This window comes from Dendropsophus ebraccatus, chromosome 1 (assembly GCF_027789765.1).
Source record: "Dendropsophus ebraccatus isolate aDenEbr1 chromosome 1, aDenEbr1.pat, whole genome shotgun sequence".
Classification (NCBI taxonomy): Eukaryota; Metazoa; Chordata; class Amphibia; order Anura; family Hylidae; genus Dendropsophus; species Dendropsophus ebraccatus.
Genome location: NC_091454.1, coordinates 2,529,025 through 2,550,396, shown reverse-complemented (window position 1 = coordinate 2,550,396; position 21,372 = coordinate 2,529,025). Strand labels below are relative to the sequence as shown.

Below are 21,372 nucleotides of genomic sequence, written 5' to 3'. Positions count from 1 at the left end.
ACATAAACCATACTGTACAGCGGCTCTATCCGGTAAGAGCAGCCCCTGATCTCCTGTATAGAATGTGACACGGAGTCCAGGCTGCTGGAAGTAAAGGTCATCACTATGTAATGGAAGGTCCTGGAGGCTTCTATATGGGCTGCACATAAACCCTACTGTACAGCGGCTCTATCCGGTAAGAGCAGCCCCTGATCTCCTGTATAGAATGTGACACAGAGTCCAGGCTGCTGGAAGTAAAGGTCATCACTATGTAATGGAAGGTCCTGGAACCTTCTATATGGGCTGCACATAAACCCTACTGTACAGCGGCTCTATCCGGTAAGAGCAGCCCCTGATCTCCTGTATAGAATGTGACACGGAGTCCAGGCTGCTGGAAGGAAAGGTCATCACTATGTAATGGAAGATCTTGGAGGCTTCTATATGGGCTGCACATAAACTCTACTGTACAGCAGCTCTATAGGGTAAGAGCAGCCCCTGATCTCCTGTATAGAATGTGATACTGAGTCCAGGCTGCTGGAAGTAAAGGTCATCACTATGTAATGGAAGGTCCTGGAACCTTCTATATGGGCTGCACATAAACCCTACTGTACAGCGGCTCTATACGGTAAGAACAGCCCCTGATCTCCAGTATAGAATGTGACACGGAGTCCAGGCTGCTGGAAGTAAAGGTCATCACTATGTAATGGAAGGTCCTGGAGGCTTCTATATGGGCTGCACATAAACCCTACTGTACAGCGGCTCTATCCGGTAAGAGCAGCCCCTGATCTCCTGTATAGAATGTGACACGGAGTCCAGGCTGCTGGAAGTAAAGGTCATCACTATGTAATGGAAGGTCCTGGAGGCTTCTATATGGGCTGCACATAAACCCTACTGTACAGCAGCTCTATACGGTAAGAGCATCCCTGATCTCCTGTATAGAATGTGACACGGAGTCCAGGCTGCTGGAAGTAAAGGTCATCACTATGTAATGGAAGGTCCTGGAACCTTCTATATGGGCTGCACATAAACCCTACTGTACAGCGGCTCTATCCGGTAAGAGCAGCCCCTGATCTCCTGTATAGAATGTGACACGGAGTCCAGGCTGCTGGAAGTAAAGGTCATCACTATGTAATGGAAGGTCCTGGAGCCTTCTGTATGGGCTGCACATAAACCCTCCACCCTCTTATAACGCTTTAATGTTCCCGAGTCGCCATGTTACATTGTGTTGTGACTTCAGATCTTTGCGGTGACCCCGGATTTGTTTATCGGTGATAGATGCATCAGGAAAGTTATGGCGTCACCCTCAGAGACAATTTACAGGATTCCTCTGTGCTGCTGTGACTGCTGTCCCCTCTTGTGTCTTATGTACAGGCTGAACCTGGATCCAGAGTGTAAGTGTACGGATGACCGACTGTGGGAGGCCCTGGAGATCGCGCAGCTCAAGAATCTGGTGAAGGCTCTGCCGGGAGGCCTGGGTATGTGCCGGGGGAGGGGAGGCCCGGGTATGTGCCGGGGGAGGGGAGGGGAGGCCCGGGTATGTGCCGGGGGAGGGGAGGCCCGGGGATGTGCCGGGAGAGGGGAGGCCCGGTTATGTGCCGGGAGAGGGGAGGCCTGGTTATGTGCTGGGAGAGGGGAGACCCGGGTATGTGCCGGGGGAGGGGAGGCCCGGGTATGTGCCGAGCGAGGGGAGGCCCAGGTATGTGCCGGGGGTGTCATAAACACCCAAATATTGTTTTGGAAAAAAAATGTGTAAAATAGAAACTACCCCCCCCCCCCATACACAGCCCCCCCCATACATAGCCCCCCCCCATACACAGCCCCCCCCATACATAGCCCCCCCCATACACAGCCCCCTCCATACACAGCCCCCCCCATACACAGCCCCCCCCATACACAGCCCCCCCCATACACAGCCCCCCCCATACACAGCCCCCCCCATACACAGCCCCCTCCATACACAGCCCCCTCCCCTCCATACACAGCCCCCTCCCCTCCCTCCCATACACAGCCCCCTCCCCTCCATACACAGCCCCCCCCATACACAGCCCCCCCCATACACAGCCCCCCCCCATACACAGCCCCCCCCCATACACAGCCCCCCATACACAGCCCCCCCCATACACAGCCCCCCCCATACACAGCCCCCTCCATACACAGCCCCCTCCATACACAGCCCCCCCATACACAGCCCCCCCCATACACAGCCCCCTCCATACACAGCCCCCCCCAAACATAGCCCCCCCAAACATAGCCCCCCCCATACACAGCCCCCCCCCATACACAGCCCCCTCCCCCCCATACACAGCCCCCCCCATACACAGCCCCCTCCCCCCCCATACACAGCCCCCCCATACATAGACCCCTCCCCCTATACACAGCCCCTCCCCTCCATACACAGCCCCCCCCCATACACAGCCCCCCCATACACAGCCCCCCCTATACACAGCCCCCCATACACAGCCCCCCCCATACACAGCCCCCTCCCCCCCCCATACACAGCCCCCTCCCCCCCCATACACAGCCCCCCCCCCATACACAGCCCCCTCCCCCATACACAGCCCCCTCCCCTCCATACACAGCCCCCTCCCCTCCATACACAGCCCCCTCCCCTCCATACACAGCCCCCTCCCCTCCATACACAGCCCCCTCCCCTCCCATACACAGACCCCTCCCCTCCCATACACAGACCCCTCCCATACACAGACCCCTCCCCCCCATACACAGCCCCCTCCCCCCCATACACAGCCCCCCCTATACACAGCCCCCCCCATACACAGCCCCCTCCCCTCCCATACACAGCCCCCTCCCCCCATACACAGCCCCCTCCCCTCCCTCCCATACACAGCCCCCTCCCCCCCCTCCCATACACAGCCCCCTCCCCTCCCTCCCATACACAGCCCCCTCCCCTCCATACACAGCCCCCCCCCCCCCCATACACAGCCCCCTCCCCCATACACAGCCCCCTCCCCCCCCATACACAGCCCCCTCCCCCATACACAGCCCCCTCCCCCCCCATACACAGCCCCCTCCCCCCCATACACAGCCCCCTCCCCTCCATACACAGCCCCCTCCCCTCCATACACAGCCCCCTCCACCCCCATACACAGCCCCCTCCACCTCCATACACAGCCCCCTCCACCCCCATACACAGCCCCCTCCCCCCCATACACAGCCCCCCCCCCCATACACAGCCCCCTCCCCCATACACAGCCCCCTCCCCTCCATACACAGCCCCCTCCCCTCCATACACAGCCCCCTCCCCTCCATACACAGCCCCCTCCCCTCCATACACAGCCCCCTCCCCTCCATACACAGCCCCCTCCCCTCCATACACAGACCCCTCCCCTCCCATACACAGACCCCTCCCATACACAGACCCCGCCCATACACAGACCCCTCCCCCCCATACACAGCCCCCTCCATACACAGCCCCCCCCCTATACACAGCCCCCCCCCTATACACAGCCCCCCCCATACACAGCCCCCTCCCCCCATACACAGCCCCCTCCCCTCCCATACACAGCCCCCTCCCCCCATACACAGCCCCCTCCCCTCCCTCCCATACACAGCCCCCTCCCCTCCCTCCCATACACAGCCCCCTCCCCCCCCTCCCATACACAGCCCCCTCCCCCCCATACACAGCCCCCCCATACACAGCCCCTCCCATACACAGCCCCCTCCCCTCCCTCCCATACACAGCCCCCTCCCCTCCCTCCCATACACAGCCCCCTCCCCTCCCTCCCATACACAGCCCCCTCCCCCCCATACACAGCCCCCCCCCATACACAGCCTCCCCCCCATACACAGCCTCCCCCCCATACACAGCCCCCCCCCATACACAGCCTCCCCCCCATACACAGCCCCCCCATACACAGCCCCCTCCCCCCCATACACAGCCCCCCCATACACAGCCCCCCCCATACACAGCCCCCTCCCCCCATACACAGCCCCCTCCCTCCCATACACAGCCCCCTCCCTCCCATACACAGCCCCCTCCCCTCCATACACAGCCCCCTCCCCTCCATACACAGCCCCCTCCCCCCATACACAGCCCCCTCCCCTCCATACACAGCCCCCTCCCCTCCATACACAGCCCCCTCCCCCCCCATACACAGCCCCCCCCCATACACAGCCTCCCCCCCATACACAGCCTCCCCCCCATACACAGCCCCCCCCCATACACAGCCCCCCCCCATACACAGCCTCCCCCCCATACACAGCCCCCCCATACACAGCCCCCCCCATACACAGCCCCCCCCATACACAGCCCCCCCCCATACACAGCCCCCCCCATACACAGCCCCCCCCATACACAGCCCCCCCCCCATACACAGCCCCCCCCATACACAGCCCCCCCCCATACACAGCCCCCCCATACACAGCCCCCCCATACACAGCCCCCCCCATACACAGCCCCCCCCCATACACAGCCCCCCCCCCATACACAGCCCCCCCCATACACAGCCCCCCCCATACACAGCCCCCTCCCCTCCATACACAGCCCCCCCCCATACACAGCCCCCCCCCCCATACACAGCCCCCCCCCCATACACAGCCCCCTCCCCTCCATACACAGCCCCCCCCCATACACAGCCCCCCCCCATACACAGCCCCCCCCCCCATACATAGCCCCCCCCCCATACACAGCCCCCCCCATACATAGCCCCCCCCCCATACACAGCCCCTCCATACACAGCCCCCCCCATACACAGCCCCCCCCATACACAGCCCCCTCCATACACAGCCCCCTCCCCCCCATACACAGCCCCCCCCATACACAGCCCCCTCCATACACAGCCCCCTCCCCTCCATACACAGCCCCCTCCCCTCCCTCCCATACACAGCCCCCTCCCCTCCATACACAGCCCCCCCCATACACAGCCCCCCCCATACACAGCCCCCCCCCATACACAGCCCCCCCCATACACAGCCCCCCCCATACACAGCCCCCCCATACACAGCCCCCTCCATACACAGCCCCCCCATACACAGCCCCCCCCATACACAGCCCCCTCCATACCAAGCCCCCCCCAAACATAGCCCCCCCAAACATAGCCCCCCCCCATACACAGCCCCCCCCCATACACAGCCCCCCTCCCCCCCATACACAGCCCCCCCCATACACAGCCCCCCCCCCCCCATACACAGCCCCCCCATACATAGACCCCTCCCCCTATACACAGCCCCTCCCCTCCATACACAGCCCCCCCCCCCATACACAGCCCCCCCCATACACAGCCCCCCCTATACACAGCCCCCCCTATACACAGCCCCCCCCATACACAGCCCCCTCCCCCCCCCATACACAGCCCCCTCCCCCCCCATACACAGCCCCCTCCCCCATACACAGCCCCCTCCCCCATACACAGCCCCCTCCCCTCCATACACAGCCCCCTCCCCTCCATACACAGCCCCTCCCCTCCATACACAGCCCCCTCCCCTCCATACACAGCCCCCTCCCCTCCCATACACAGACCCCTCCCCTCCCATACACAGACCCCTCCCCTCCCATACACAGACCCCTCCCATACACAGACCCCTCCCCCCCATACACAGCCCCCTCCCCCCCATACACAGCCCCCTCCCCTCCATACACAGCCCCCTCCCCTCCATACACAGCCCCCCCCATACACAGCCCCCTCCCATACACAGCCCCCTCCCATACACAGCCCCCTCCCCCCATACACAGCCCCCTCCCCTCCCTCCCATACACAGCCCCCTCCCCCCCCTCCCATACACAGCCCCCTCCCCCCCCTCCCATACACAGCCCCCTCCCCTCCCTCCCATACACAGCCCCCTCCCCTCCATACACAGCCCCCTCCCCCCCCATACACAGCCCCCTCCCCCATACACAGCCCCCTCCCCCCCCATACACAGTCCCCCCCATACACAGCCCCCTCCCCTCCATACACAGCCCCCTCCCCTCCATACACAGCCCCCTCCACCTCCATACACAGCCCCCTCCACCTCCATACACAGCCCCCTCCCCTCCATACACAGCCCCCTCCACCCCCATACACAGCCCCCTCCCCTCCATACACAGCCCCCTCCCCCATACACAGCCCCCTCCCCCATACACAGCCCCCTCCCCTCCATACACAGCCCCCTCCCCTCCATACACAGCCCCCTCCCCTCCATACACAGCCCCCTCCCCTCCATACACAGCCCCCTCCCCCCCATACACAGCCCCCTCCCCTCCCATACACAGACCCCTCCCATACACAGACCCCGCCCATACACAGACCCCTCCCCCCCATACACAGCCCCCTCCCCCCCATACACAGCCCCCTCCATACACAGCCCCCCCCCTATACACAGCCCCCCCCCTATACACAGCCCCCCCCATACACAGCCCCCCCCATACACAGCCCCCTCCCCCCATACACAGCCCCCTCCCCTCCCATACACAGCCCCCTCCCCCCATACACAGCCCCCTCCCCTCCCTCCCATACACAGCCCCCTCCCCCCCCTCCCATACACAGCCCCCTCCCCCCCATACACAGCCCCCCCATACACAGCCCCTCCCATACACAGCCCCCTCCCCTCCCTCCCATACACAGCCCCCTCCCCTCCCTCCCATACACAGCCCCCTCCCCTCCCTCCCATACACAGCCCCCTCCCCCCCATACACAGCCCCCCCCCATACACAGCCTCCCCCCCATACACAGCCTCCCCCCCATACACACCCCCCCCCCATACACAGCCCCCCCCCATACACAGCCCCCCCATACACAGCCCCCTCCCCTCCCCCCCATACACAGCCCCCCCATACACAGCCCCCCCCCATACACAGCCCCCTCCCCCCATACACAGCCCCCTCCCTCCCATACACAGCCCCCTCCCCTCCATACACAGCCCCCTCACCTCCATACACAGCCCCCTCCCCCCATACACAGCCCCCTCCCCCCATACACAGCCCCCTCCCCTCCATACACAGCCCCCTCCCCCCCATACACAGCCCCCCCCCATACACAGCCTCCCCCCCATACACAGCCTCCCCCCCATACACAGCCTCCCCCCCCATACACAGCCCCCCCCCATACACAGCCTCCCCCCCATACACAGCCCCCCATACACAGCCCCCTCCCCTCCCCCCCATACACAGCCCCCTCCATACACAGCCCCCCCCCATACACAGCCCCCCCCATACACAGCCCCCCCCATACACAGCCTCCCCCCCATACACAGCCCCCCCCATACACAGCCTCCCCCCCATACACAGCCCCCCCCATACACAGCCCCCCCCATACACAGCCCCCCCCCATACACAGCCCCCCCCCCCCATACACAGCCCCCCCCATACACAGCCCCCTCCCCTCCATACACAGCCCCCCCCCATACACAGCCCCCCCCCCCATACACAGCCCCCTCCCCCCCCCATACACACCCCCCCCCCCCATACACAGCCCCCTCCCCTCCATACACAGCCCCCCCCCATACACAGCCCCCCCCCATACACAGCCCCCTCCCCTCCATACACAGCCCCCCCCCATACACAGCCCCCCCCCCATACACAGCCCTCCCATACACAGCCCCCTCCCCCCCATACACAGCCCCCTCCCCCCCCCCCATACACAGCCCCCCCCCATACACAGCCCCCCCCCCATACACAGCCCCCCCCCCCCCATACACAGGGGCTCCTGAGCTGTTGCCGTGGTTATCAGGAAATGTTTCGGTCTTCCCCCCCCTACTGCAGACGCCATGGTCACCGAGGGTGGAGAGAATTTCAGCGTCGGCCAAAGGCAGCTCTTCTGCTTGGCCCGAGCGTTTGTCCGAAAGAGCAGCATCCTCATCATGGACGAAGCCACCGCCTCCATCGATATGGCAACCGTGAGTGACCGTCCTCCATTACTGCATGCTCCACCCTGTGACATCATACACATCCTCCTCCATTACTGCATGCTCCACCCTGTGACATCATACACATCCTCCTCCATTACTGCATGCTCCACCCTGTGACATCATACACATCCTCCTCCATTACTGCATGCTCCACCCTGTGACATCATACACATCCTCCTCCATTACTGCATGCTCCACCCTGTGACATCATACACATCCTCCTCCATTACTGCATGCTCCACCCTGTGACATCATACACATCCTCCTCCATTACTGCATGCTCCACCCTGTGACATCATACACATCCTCCTCCATTACTGCATGCTCCACCCTGTGACATCATACACATCCTCCTCCATTACTGCATGCTCCACCCTGTGACATCATACACATCCTCCTCCATTACTGCATGCTCCACCCTGTGACATCATACACATCCTCCTCCATTACTGCATGCTCCACCCTGTGACATCATACACATCCTCCTCCATTACTGCATGCTCCACCCTGTGACATCATACACATCCTCCTCCATTACTGCATGCTCCACCCTGTGACATCATACACATCTTCCTGCTCCTCCATTACTGCATGCTCCACCCTGTGACATCATACACATCCTCCTCCTCCTCCTCCATTACTGCATGCTCCACCCTGTGACATCATACACATCTTCCTGCTCCTCCATTACTGCATGCTCCACCCTGTGACATCATCCTCCTCCTCCTCCATTACTGCATGCTCCACCCTGTGACATCATACACATCCTCCTCCATTACTGCATGCTCCACCCTGTGACATCATACACATCCTCCTCCATTACTGCATGCTCCACCCTGTGACATCATACACATCTTCCTGCTCCTCCATTACTGCATGCTCCACCCTGTGACATCATACACATCCTCCTCCTCCTCCATTACTGCATGTCAGTAACTGCAGGGTTCTAGGATGGAGCAGGAGGATCAGCTCTCTTCTCTCCGCTCTGTCTGTGACTGCAGGGTTCTAGGACGGAGCAGTCAGCAGGAGGATCAGCTATCTTCTCTCTGCTCCGTCCTAGAACCCTGCAGTCACAGACAGAGCGGAGAGAAGAGAGCTGATCCTCCTGCTCCGTCCTAGAACCCTGCAGTCACAGACAGAGCGGAGAGAAGAGAGCTGATCCTCCTGCTGACTGCTCCGTCCTAGAACCCTGCAGTCACAGACAGAGCAGAGAGAAGAGAGCTGATCCTCCTGCTCCGTCCTAGAACCCTGCAGTCACAGACAGAGCGGAGAGAAGAGAGCTGATCCTCCTGCTCCGTCCTAGAACCCTGCAGTCACTAGCAGAGCGGAGAGAAGAGAGCTGATCCTCCTGCTGACTGCTCCGTCCTAGAACCCTGCAGTCACTGACAGAGCGGAGAGAAGAGAGCTGATCCTCCTGCTCCGTCCTAGAACCCTGCAGTCACAGACAGAGCGGAGAGAAGAGAGCTGATCCTCCTGCTGACTGCTCCGTCCTAGAACCCTGCAGTCACAGACAGAGCGGAGAGAAGAGAGCTGATCCTCCTGCTGACTGCTCCGTCCTAGAACCCTGCAGTCACAGACAGAGCAGAGAGAAGAGAGCTGATCCTCCTGCTCCGTCCTAGAACCCTGCAGTCACAGACAGAGCGGAGAGAAGAGAGCTGATCCTCCTGCTCCGTCCTAGAACCCTGCAGTCACTAACAGAGCGGAGAGAAGAGAGCTGATCCTCCTGCTGACTGCTCCGTCCTAGAACCCTGCAGTCACTGACAGAGCGGAGAGAAGAGAGCTGATCCTCCTGCTCCGTCCTAGAACCCTGCAGTCACTGACAGAGCGGAGAGAAGAGAGCTGATCCTCCTGCTGACTGCTCCGTCCTAGAACCCTGCAGTCACAGACAGAGCGGAGAGAAGAGAGCTGATCCTCCTGCTGACTGCTCCGTCCTAGAACCCTGCAGTCACAGACAGAGCAGAGAGAAGAGAGCTGATCCTCCTGCTCCGTCCTAGAACCCTGCAGTCACAGACAGAGCGGAGAGAAGAGAGCTGATCCTCCTGCTCCGTCCTAGAACCCTGCAGTCACAGACAGAGCGGAGAGAAGAGAGCTGATCCTCCTGCTCCGTCCTAGAACCCTGCAGTCACTAACAGAGCGGAGAGAAGAGAGCTGATCCTCCTGCTGACTGCTCCGTCCTAGAACCCTGCAGTCACAGACGGAGCAGTCAGCAGGAGGATCAGCTCTCTTCTCTCCGCTCTGTCAGTGACTGCAGGGTTCTAGGCTGGAGCAGGAGGATCAGCTCTCTTCTCTCCGCTCTGTCTGTGACTGCAGGGTTCTAGGACGGAGCAGGAGGATCATCTATCTTCTCTCCGCTGTCAGTGACTGCAGGGTTCTAGGACGGAGCAGGAGGATCAGCTGTCTTCTCTCCGCTCTGTCAGTGACTGCAGGGTTCTAGGACGGAGCAGGAGGATCATCTATCTTCTCTCCGCTGTCAGTGACTGCAGGGTTCTAGGACGGAGCAGGAGGATCAGCTGTCTTCTCTCCGCTCTGTCAGTGACTGCAGGGTTCTAGGACGGAGCAGTCAGCAGGAGGATCAGCTCTCTTCTCTCCGCTCTGTTAGTGACTGCAGGGTTCTAGGACGGAGCAGGAGGATCAGCTCTCTTCTCTCCGCTCTGTTAGTGACTGCAGGGTTCTAGGACGGAGCAGGAGGATCAGCTCTCTTCTCTCCGCTCTCTCAGTGACTGCAGGGTTCTAGGACGGAGCAGGAGGATCATCTATCTTCTCTCCGCTGTCAGTGACTGCAGGGTTCTAGGACGGAGCAGGAGGATCAGCTGTCTTCTCTCCGCTCTGTCAGTGACTGCAGGGTTCTAGGACGGAGCAGTCAGCAGGAGGATCAGCTCTCTTCTCTCCGCTCTGTCAGTGACTGCAGGGTTCTAGGACGGAGCAGGAGGATCAGCTCTCTTCTCTCCGCTCTCTCAGTGACTGCAGGGTTCTAGCACGGAGCAGGAGGATCATCTATCTTTTCGCTCTGTCAGTGACTGCAGGGTTCTAGGACGGAGCAGGAGGATCTGCTCTCTTCTCTCCGCTCTGTCTGTGACTGCAGGGTTCTAGGACGGAGCAGGAGGATCATCTATCTTCTCTCCTCTCTGTCTGTGACTGCAGGGTTCTAGGACGGAGCAGTCAGCAGGAGGATCAGCTCTCTTCTCTCCGCTCTGTCAGTGACTGCAGGGTTCTAGGACGGAGCAGGAGGATCAGCTCTCTTCTCTTCGCTCTGTCAGTGACTGCAGGGTTCTAGGACGGAGCAGGAGGATCAGCTCTCTTCTCTCCGCTCTGTCAGTGACTGCAGGGTTCTAGGACGGAGCAGGAGGATCAGCTCTCTTCTCTCCGCTCTGTCAGTGACTGCAGGGTTCTAGGACGGAGCAGGAGGATCCGCTCTCTTCTCTCCGCTCTCTCAGTGACTGCAGGGTTCTAGGACGGAGCAGTCAGCAGGAGGATCAGCTCTCTTCTCTCCGCTCTGTCTGTGACTGCAGGGTTCTAGGACGGAGCAGGAGGATCAGCTCTCTTCTCTCCGCTCTGTCTGTGACTGCAGGGTTCTAGGACGGAGCAGGAGGATCAGCTCTCTTCTCTCCGCTCTGTCTGTGACTGCAGGGTTCTAGGACGGAGCAGGAGGATCAGCTCTCTTCTCTCCGCTCTGTCTGTGACTGCAGGGTTCTAGGACGGAGCAGGAGGATCAGCTCTCTTCTCTCCGCTCTGTCTGTGACTGCAGGGTTCTAGGTCGGAGCAGGAGGATCAGCTCTCTTCTCTCCGCTCTGTCAGTGACTGCAGGGTTCTAGGACGGAGCAGGAGGATCAGCTCTCTTCTCTCCGCTCTGTCAGTGACTGCAGGGTTCTAGGACGGAGCAGTCAGCAGGAGGATCAGCTCTCTTCTCTCCGCTCTGTCAGTGACTGCAGGGTTCTAGGACGGAGCAGGAGGATCAGCTCTCTTCTCTCCGCTCTGTCAGTGACTGCAGGGTTCTAGGACGGAGCAGGAGGATCCGCTCTCTTCTCTCCACTCTGTCTGTGACTGCAGGGTTCTAGGACGGAGCAGGAGGATCCGCTCTCTTCTCTCCGCTCTGTCTGTGACTGCAGGGTTCTAGGACGGAGCAGGAGGATCAGCTCTCTTCTCTCCGCTCTGTCAGTGACTGCAGGGTTCTAGGCCGGAGCAGGAGGATCCGCACTCTTATCTCCGCTCTCTCAGTGACTGCAGGGTTCTAGGACGGAGCAGTCAGCAGGAGGATCAGCTCTCTTCTCTCCGCTCTGTCAGTGACTGCAGGGTTCTAGGACGGAGCAGTCAGCAGGAGGATCAGCTCTCTTCTCTCCGCTCTGTCAGTGACTGCAGGGTTCTAGGATGGAGCAGGACGATCTGCTCTCTTCTCTCCGCTCTGTCAGTGACTGCAGGGTTCTAGGACGGAGCAGGAGGATCAGCTCTCTTCTCTCCGCTCTGTCTGTGACTGCAGGGTTCTAGGACGGAGCAGTCAGCAGGAGGATCCGCTCTCTTCTCTCCGCTCTGTCTGATGGTACTGTGTATTGTAGCTGGTCACCCTCTCACATAGTGCCTCACACTCTCTCCGGGGTACGTTACCGTATTCTGCTTCTCTTGCAGGAGAATATTCTGCAGAAGGTGGTGATGACGGCGTTTGCGGATCGGACGGTGGTCACTATTGCGGTAAGTAGTGGGGGAGGGGGCTGCACTATGGAGGTGTCTCTGGCTGAGCGTCTGTCTTTCTCCTCTCTGTCCCCCTTCCTCTCACCTTGGCTTCTCTCTCTCCCTCTCTCTCTCTCTCCTGCGCTCTAGCACCGCGTCTCCTCCATCTTGGATGCCGAGCTGGTCTTAGTCTTTTCTGAGGGCATTCTGATAGAAAGTGACTCGGCGACGTCCCTGCTCACCAACCCGGACGGTCTCTTTACCTTTCTGGTCAAGAGTCACAAGTAGAGCTGGTCGGGTCGTCCTCACCGCCTGCTGGTATGCTGCTCCTGGGTGCCCCCTATAGGACTAACCCCTCCTATCCCCGTACACTCCCTGCAGGGGGCGCTCTGCGGTGACCAGTCACTAGTGGTCTCAGCTGCACCCACCCTAATAAAGACTAAAATAGGGAGATTGACTAGGGTGGGGTCTGTAATGGTGAGATACAACTGACAGGGGGCAGCAACAACTCTAGTCCCAGCAGCCAAGTGCATACAGCTCTGCTGCATCTTCTCTCATACACACACAGCTCTGCTGCATCTTCTCTCATACACATACACAGCTCTGCTGCATCTTCTCTCATACACATACAGCTCTGCTGCATCTTCTCTCATACACATACAGCTCTGCTGCATCTTCTCTCATACACATACAGCTCTGCTGCATCTTCTCTCATACACATACAGCTCTGCTGCATCTTCTCTCATACACATACACAGCTCTGCTGCATCTTCTCTCATACACACACAGCTCTGCTGCATCTTCTCTCATACACATACACAGCTCTGCTGCATCTTCTCTCATACACATACACAGCTCTGCTGCATCTTCTCTCATACACATACAGCTCTGCTGCATCTTCTCTCATACACATACAGCTCTGCTGCATCTTCTCTCATACACATACACAGCTCTGCTGCATCTTCTCACATACACATACACAGCTCTGCTGCATCTTCTCTCATACACATACACAGCTCTGCTGCATCTTCTCTCATACACATACACAGCTCTGCTGCATCTTCTCTCATACACATACACAGCTCTGCTGCATCTTCTCTCATACACATACACAGCTCTGCTGCCTCTTCTCTCATACACAGACAGCTCTGCTGCCTCTTCTCTCATACACATACACAGCTCTGCTGCATCTTCTCTCATACACACACAGCTCTGCTGCATCTTCTCTCATACACATACACAGCTCTGCTGCATCTTCTCTCATACACACACAGCTCTGCTGCATCTTCTCTCATACACACACAGCTCTGCTGCATCTTCTCTCATACACATACACAGCTCTGCTGCATCTTCTCTCATACACACACACAGCTCTGCTGCATCTTCTCTAATACACATACACAGCTCTGCTGCATCTTCTCTCATACACATACACAGCTCTGCTGCATCTTCTCTCATACACATACACAGCTCTGCTGCATCTTCTCTCATACACGTACAACTCTGCTGCATCTTCTCTCATACACATACACAGCTCTGCTGCATCTTCTCTCATACACGTACAGCTCTGCTGCATCTTCTCTCATACACGTACAGCTCTGCTGCATCTTCTCTCATACACATACACAGCTCTGCTGCATCTTCTCTCATACACATACAACTCTGCTGCATCTTCTCTCATACACATACAGCTCTGCTGCATCTTCTCTCATACACATACACAGCTCTGCTGCATCTTCTCTCATACACATACAACTCTGCTGCATCTTCTCTCATACACGTACAGCTCTGCTGCATCTTCTCTCATACACATACACAGCTCTGCTGCATCTTCTCTCATACACATACACAGCTCTGCTGCATCTTCTCTCATACACGTACAGCTCTGCTGCATCTTCTCTCATACACGTACAGCTCTGCTGCATCTTCTCTCATACACGTACAGCTCTGCTGCATCTTCTCTCATACACGTACAGCTCTGCTGCATCTTCTCTCATACACGTACAGCTCTGCTGCATCTTCTCTCATACACGTACAGCTCTGCTGCATCTTCTCTCATACACGTACAGCTCTGCTGCATCTTCTCTCATACACGTACAGCTCTGCTGCATCTTCTCTCATACACGTACAGCTCTGCTGCATCTTCTCTCATACACATACACAGCTCTGCTGCATCTTCTCTCATACACATACACAGCTCTGCTGCATCTTCTCTCATACACCTAAGCGATACGTATCTATTACATAATATATAGGCAGAGTGCGCTTCTTCTCAGATACAGCACCTAAGCGATACGTATCTATTACATAATATATAGGCAGAGTGCGCTTCTTCTCTCATACACCTAAGCGATACGTATCCATTACATAATATATAGGCAGAGTGCGCTTCTTCTCTCATACACCTAAGCGATACGTATCTATTACATAATATATAGGCAGAGTGCGCTTCTTCTCTCATACACCTAAGCGATACGTATCTATTACATAATATATAGGCAGAGTGCGCTTCTTCTCAGATACAGCACCTAAGCGATACGTATCTATTACATAATATATAGGCAGAGTGCGCTTCTTCTCTCATACACCTAAGCGATACGTATCTATTACATAATATATAGGCAGAGTGCGCTTCTTCTCTCATACACCTAAGCGATACGTATCTATTACATAATATATAGGCAGAGTGCGCTTCTTCTCTCATACACCTAAGCGATACGTATCTATTACATAATATATAGGCAGAGTGCGCTTCTTCTCTCATACACCTAAGCGATACGTATCTATTACATAATATATAGGCAGAGTGCGCTTCTTCTTACATACAGTTGTGTAACCAATTATAAAAGTAATCACATCTACAGCGCAGAAGTGTCACCGGCCGGCGGTCTGAGCAGCTTCGCTAAATACAACGGCCCATTTATACTGTAAATCGCTGTAGCACGAAGCACAATACATTGATAGTGACTCCAGAGGGTAATTTAACCCCTACACCACTAGCCCCAACCACGCAGAGTGTTTCCTCTGCACCAATGTGAACAGCGGCAGAAGACAACTACATTGACTCCATATTGAGAACTCGCTAATCCATAGACACGGCTGTTTTTAACCTATAGCACTCTATATATCGATCACTTGATTCATTCGTTAATATTAAAATAAGAAATAAAAGCTTTATTAATATAAAAGTTTTATTCCTATGGAAAAATGGTAATTGTTGCCTAGGCAACAACATGTAAGCACAGTAAAACCTCCGGCGCCTCCTCAGTCACTAAAACCTGTTTAGTGTGTATGTGTGAGGATGTATGCTGTGAGAGGGCAGGAGGGGGATGCAGCTTCAGGTTCTGTATGTGTGAGGATGCATGCTGTGAGAGGGCAGGAGGGGGATGCAGCTTCAGGTTCTGTATGTGTGAGGATGCATGCTGTGAGAGGGCAGGAGGGGGATGCAGCTTCAGGTTCTGTGTGTGTGAGGATGTATGCTGTGAGAGGGCAGGAGGGGGATGCAGCTTCAGGTTCTGTGTGTGTGAGGATGTATGCTGTGAGAGGGCAGGAGGGGGATGCAGCTTCAGGTTCTTTGTGTGAGGATGTATGCTGTGAGAGGGCAGGAGGGGGATGCAGCTTCAGGTTCTTTGTGTGAGGATGTATGCTGTGAGAGGGCAGGAGGGGGATGCAGCTTCAGGTTCTGTATGTGTGAGGATGTATACTGTGAGAGGGCAGGAGGGGGATGCAGCTTCAGGTTCTGTATGTGTGAGGATGCATGCTGTGAGAGGGCAAGAGGGGGATGCAGCTTCAGGTTCTGTGTGTGTGAGGATGCATGCTGTGAGAGGGCAGGAGGGGGATGCAGCTTCAGGTTCTGTGTGTGTGAGGATGCATGCTGTGAGAGGGGAGGAGGGGGATGCAGCTTCAGGTTCTGTGTGTGTGAGGATGCATGCTGTGAGAGGGGAGGAGGGGGATGCAGCTTCAGGTTCTGTGTGTGTGAGGATGTATGCTGTGACAGGGGAGGAGGGGGATGCAGCTTCAGGTTCTGTGTGTGTCAGACCCTGCCCACCCAGCAGCATGTAGAATTGACCCCTGACCTTTCCTCATCAGTGTCCTACAACCCCCATCCTCCTCCTCTTCTCCTAATCTTCCTCCTGCATTCTCCCTGCAGCATCGGGTGCACACCATCCTGACCGCCGACCTGGTGATCGTCATGCGTCGTGGGAACATTCTGGAATACGACACGCCGGAGAGTCTCCTGGCGCAGGAGGGCGGGGTCTTTGCTTCCTTTGTCCGCGCCGACATGTGACCCGTGACCTGTGACCCCGGGATTTGTAGCTTTTTATATGAAGTGTTTTATATTTTCTATTTAAGAGACGCAAAAAAGGCAAAAATTTCTACCGCACTGAAAAATAAAGGATTGCTCACTGACTCCGCCCACTTGTCACTGCATCACGGACCCCAGCAGCACAGAGGATGTCAGGAGAGGAGGGGGCTGATACTATAGGAGAGGACACAGCTGCACAGAGGATGTCAGGAGAGGAGGGGGCTGATCTTATAGGAGAGGACACAGCAGCACAGAGGATGTCAGGAGAGGAGGGGGCTGATCCTATAGGGGAGGACACAGCAGCACAGAGGATGTCAGGAGAGGATGGGCTGATCTTATAGGAGAGGACACAGCAGCACAGAGGATGTCAGGAGAGGAGGGGGCTGATCTTATAGGAGAGGACACAGCAGCACAGAGGATGTCAGGAGAGGAGGGGGCTGATCTTATAGGGGAGGACACAGCAGCACAGAGGATGTCAGGAGAGGAGGGGGCTGATCTTATAGGAGAGGACACAGCAGCACAGAGGATGTCAGGAGAGGAGGGGGCTGATCTTATAGGGGAGGACACAGCAGCACAGAGGATGTCAGGAGAGGAGGGGTCTGATACTATAGGAGAGGACACAGCAGCACAGAGGATGTCAGGAGAGGAGGGGTCTGATACTATAGGAGAGGACACAGCAGCACAGAGGATGTCAGGAGAGGAGGGGGCTGATCTTATAGGAGAGGTCACAGCAGCACAGAGGATGTCAGGAGAGGAGGGGGCTGATCTTATAGGAGAGGTCACAGCAGCACAGAGGATGTCAGGAGAGGAGGGGGCTGATACTATAGGGGAGGTCACAGCAGCACAGAGGATGTCAGGAGAGGAGGGGGCTGATCCTATAGGAGAGGACACAGCAGCACAGAGGATGTCAGGAGAGGAGGGGGCTGATCTATTGGAGAGGACACAGCAGCACAGAGGATGTCAGGAGAGGAGGGGGCTGATACTATAGGAGAGGACACAGCAGCACAGAGGATGTCAGGAGAGGAGGGGGCTGATCTTATAGGAGAGGTCACAGCAGCACAGAGGATGTCAGGAGAGGAGGGGGCTGATCCTATAGGGGAGGGCACAGCAGCACAGAGGATGTCAGGAGAGGAGGGTGCTGATCCTATAGGGGAGGACACAGCAGCACAGAGGATGTCAGGAGAGGAGGGGGCTGCTCGGATAGAAGCCTCTGACATTACATTCCAGGATGTGGGTGGCTGCAGTCTCTCCACTGACTAATGTGACTGATCCTGAGGTTGTTGGCCGCATCTCTGTGTAATATAAGGCCGGGATTACATTCATCCGGTGCTCCAGCAGTGTCTTCTATCAGCACATCAGTCCAAAACTGCCCCCTGGTGGTGGAGGTAACTGACACCACTGTATACAGACTGCCCCCTGGTGGTGGAGGTAACTGACACCACTGTATACAGACTGCCCCCTGGTGGTGGAGGTAACTGACACCACTGTATACAGACTGCCCCCTGGTGGTGGAGGTAACTGACACCACTGTATACAGACTGCCCCCTGGTGGAGGTAACTGACACCACTGTATACAGACTGCCCCCTGGTGGTGGAGGAGGTGACTGACACCACTGTATACAGACTGCCCCCTGGTGGTGGTGGAGGTAACTGACACCACTGTATACAGACTGCCCCCTGGTGGAGGTAACTGACACCACTGTATACAGACTGCCCCCTGGTGGAGGTAACTGACACCACTGTATACAGACTGCCCCCTGGTGGTGGAGGAGGTGACTGACACCACTGTATACAGACTGCCCCCTGGTGGTGGAGGAGGTGACTGACACCACTGTATACAGACTGCCCCCTGGTGGAGGAGGTAACTGACACCACTGTATACAGACTGCCCCCTGGTGGTGGAGGTAACTGACACCACTGTATACAGACTGCCCCCTGGTGGTGGAGGAGGAGGTAACTGACACCACTGTATAAAGACTGCCCCCTGGTGGTGGAGGTAACTGACACCACTGTATACAGACTGCCCCCTGGTGGTGGAGGAGGTAACTGACACCACTGTATACAGACTGCCCCCTGGTGGTGGAGGAGGTAACTGACACCACTGTATACAGACTGCCCCCTGGTGGAGGAGGAGGTAACTGACACCACTGTATACAGACTGCCCCCTGGTGGTGGAGGTAACTGACACCACTGTATACAGACTGCCCCCTGGTGGTGGAGGTAACTGACACCACTGTATACAGACTGCCCCCTGGTGGTGGAGGTAACTGACACCACTGTATACAGACTGCCCCCTGGTGGTGGAGGTAACTGACACCACTGTATACAGACTGCCCCCTGGTGGAGGTAACTGACACCACTGTATACAGACTGCCCCCTGGTGGTGGAGGAGGTTACTGACACCACTGTATACAGACTGCCCCCTGGTGGTGGTGGAGGTAACTGACACCACTGTATACAGACTGCCCCCTGGTGGAGGTAACTGACACCACTGTATACAGACTGCCCCCTGGTGGAGGTAACTGACACCACTGTATACAGACTGCCCCCTGGTGGTGGAGGAGGTGACTGACACCACTGTATACAGACTGCCCCCTGGTGGTGGAGGAGGTGACTGACACCACTGTATACAGACTGCCCCCTGGTGGAGGAGGTAACTGACACCACTGTATACAGACTGCCCCCTGGTGGTGGAGGTAACTGACACCACTGTATACAGACTGCCCCCTGGTGGTGGAGGAGGAGGTAACTGACACCACTGTATAAAGACTGCCCCCTGGTGGTGGAGGTAACTGACACCACTGTATACAGACTGCCCCCTGGTGGTGGAGGAGGTAACTGACACCACTGTATACAGACTGCCCCCTGGTGGTGGAGGAGGTAACTGACACCACTGTATACAGACTGCCCCCTGGTGGAGGAGGAGGTAACTGACACCACTGTATACAGACTGCCCCCTGGTGGAGGTGGAGGTAACTGACACCACTGTATACAGACTGCCCCCTGGTGGAGGAGGAGGTAACTGACACCACTGTATACAGACTGCCCCCTGGTGGAGGAGGCGGTAACTGACACCACTGTATACAGACTGCCCCCTGGTGGTGGAGGAGGTGACTGACACCACTGTATACAGACTGCACCCTGGTGGTGGAGGAGGAGGTAACTGACACCACTGTATACAGACTGCCCCCTGGTGGTGGTGGAGGTAACTGACACCACTGTATACAGACTGCCCCCTGGTGGTGGTGGAGGTAACTGACACCACTGTATACAGACTGCCCCCTGGTGGTGGAGGAGGAGGTAACTGACACCACTGTATACAGACTGCCCCCTGGTGGTGGAGGAGGTAACTGACACCACTGTATACAGACTGCCCCCTGGTGGAGGTAACTGACACCACTGTATACAGACTGCCCCCTGGTGGAGGAGGAGGTAACTGACACCACTGTATACAGACTGCCCCCTGGTGGAGGAGGAGGTAACTGACACCACTGTATACAGACTGCCCCCTGGTGGAGGAGGAGGTAACTGACACCACTGTATACAGACTGCCCCCTGGTGGAGGAGGAGGTAACTGACACCACTGTATACAGACTGCCCCCTGGTGGAGGTGGAGGAGGTAACTGACACCACTGTATACAGACTGCCCCCTGGTGGAGGTAACTGACACCACTGTATACAGACTGCCCCCTGGTGGAGGAGGAGGTAACTGACACCACTGTATACAGACTGCCCCCTGGTGGAGGTAACTGACACCACTGTATACAGACTGCCCCCTGGTGGTGGAGGTAACTGACACCACTGTATACAGACTGCCCCCTGGTGGAGGAGGTAACTGACACCAGTGTATACAGACTGCCCCCTGGTGGAGGAGGTAACTGACACCAGTGTACACAGACTGCCCCCTGGTGGTGGAGGAGGTAACTGACACCACTGTATACAGACTGCCCCCTGGTGGTGGAGGTAACTGACACCACTGTATACAGACTGCCCCCTGGTGGAGGAGGAGGTAACTGACACCACTGTATACAGACTGCCCCCTGGTGGTGGAGGAGGTGACTGACACCACTGTATACAGACTGCCCCCTGGTGGTGGAGGAGGTAACTGACACCACTGTATACAGACTGCCCCCTGGTGGTGGAGGAGGTAACTGACACCACTGTATACAGACTGCCCCCTGGTGGTGGAGGAGGAGGTAACTGACACCACTGTATACAGACTGCCCCCTGGTGGTGGAGGAGGAGGTAACTGACACCACTGTATACAGACTGCCCCCTGGTGGTGGTGGAGGTAACTGACACCACTGTATACAGACTGCCCCCTGGTGGTGGAGGAGGAGGTAACTGACACCACTGTATACAGACTGCCCCCTGGTGGTGGAGGAGGTAACTGACACCACTGTATACAGACTGCCCCCTGGTGGAGGTAACTGACACCACTGTATACAGACTGCCCCCTGGTGGAGGAGGAGGTAACTGACACCACTGTATACAGACTGCCCCCTGGTGGAGGAGGAGGTAACTGACACCACTGTATACAGACTGCCCCTGGTGGAGGAGGAGGTAACTGACACCACTGTATA

General features: G+C 57.3%; 1 protein-coding gene across 6 annotated transcripts in view; it reads left to right on the top strand.

Annotated features, from left to right (window-relative positions):
- ABCC9 (ATP binding cassette subfamily C member 9) overlaps positions 1-16,780 on the top strand; it is a 127,507-nt gene extending 110,727 nt beyond the window's left edge. For 4 of the 6 annotated variants that reach the window (XM_069963754.1, XM_069963746.1, XM_069963781.1 and 1 more), the window contains 4 exons: positions 1,351-1,454; positions 7,676-7,809; positions 12,442-12,504; positions 16,634-16,780. In XM_069963754.1, coding sequence (XP_069819855.1) covers positions 1,351-1,454; positions 7,676-7,809; positions 12,442-12,504; positions 16,634-16,771 — 439 coding nt within the window. In that variant the 3' untranslated portion in view covers positions 16,772-16,780. Of the gene's footprint in view, positions 1-1,350; positions 1,455-7,675; positions 7,810-12,441; positions 12,505-12,633; positions 12,802-16,633 lie in introns of all 6 variants that reach the window. The other 2 variants (XM_069963772.1, XM_069963791.1) reach the window with 1 other exon arrangement.
- The last annotated feature ends 4,592 nt before the right edge of the window (positions 16,781-21,372 follow it).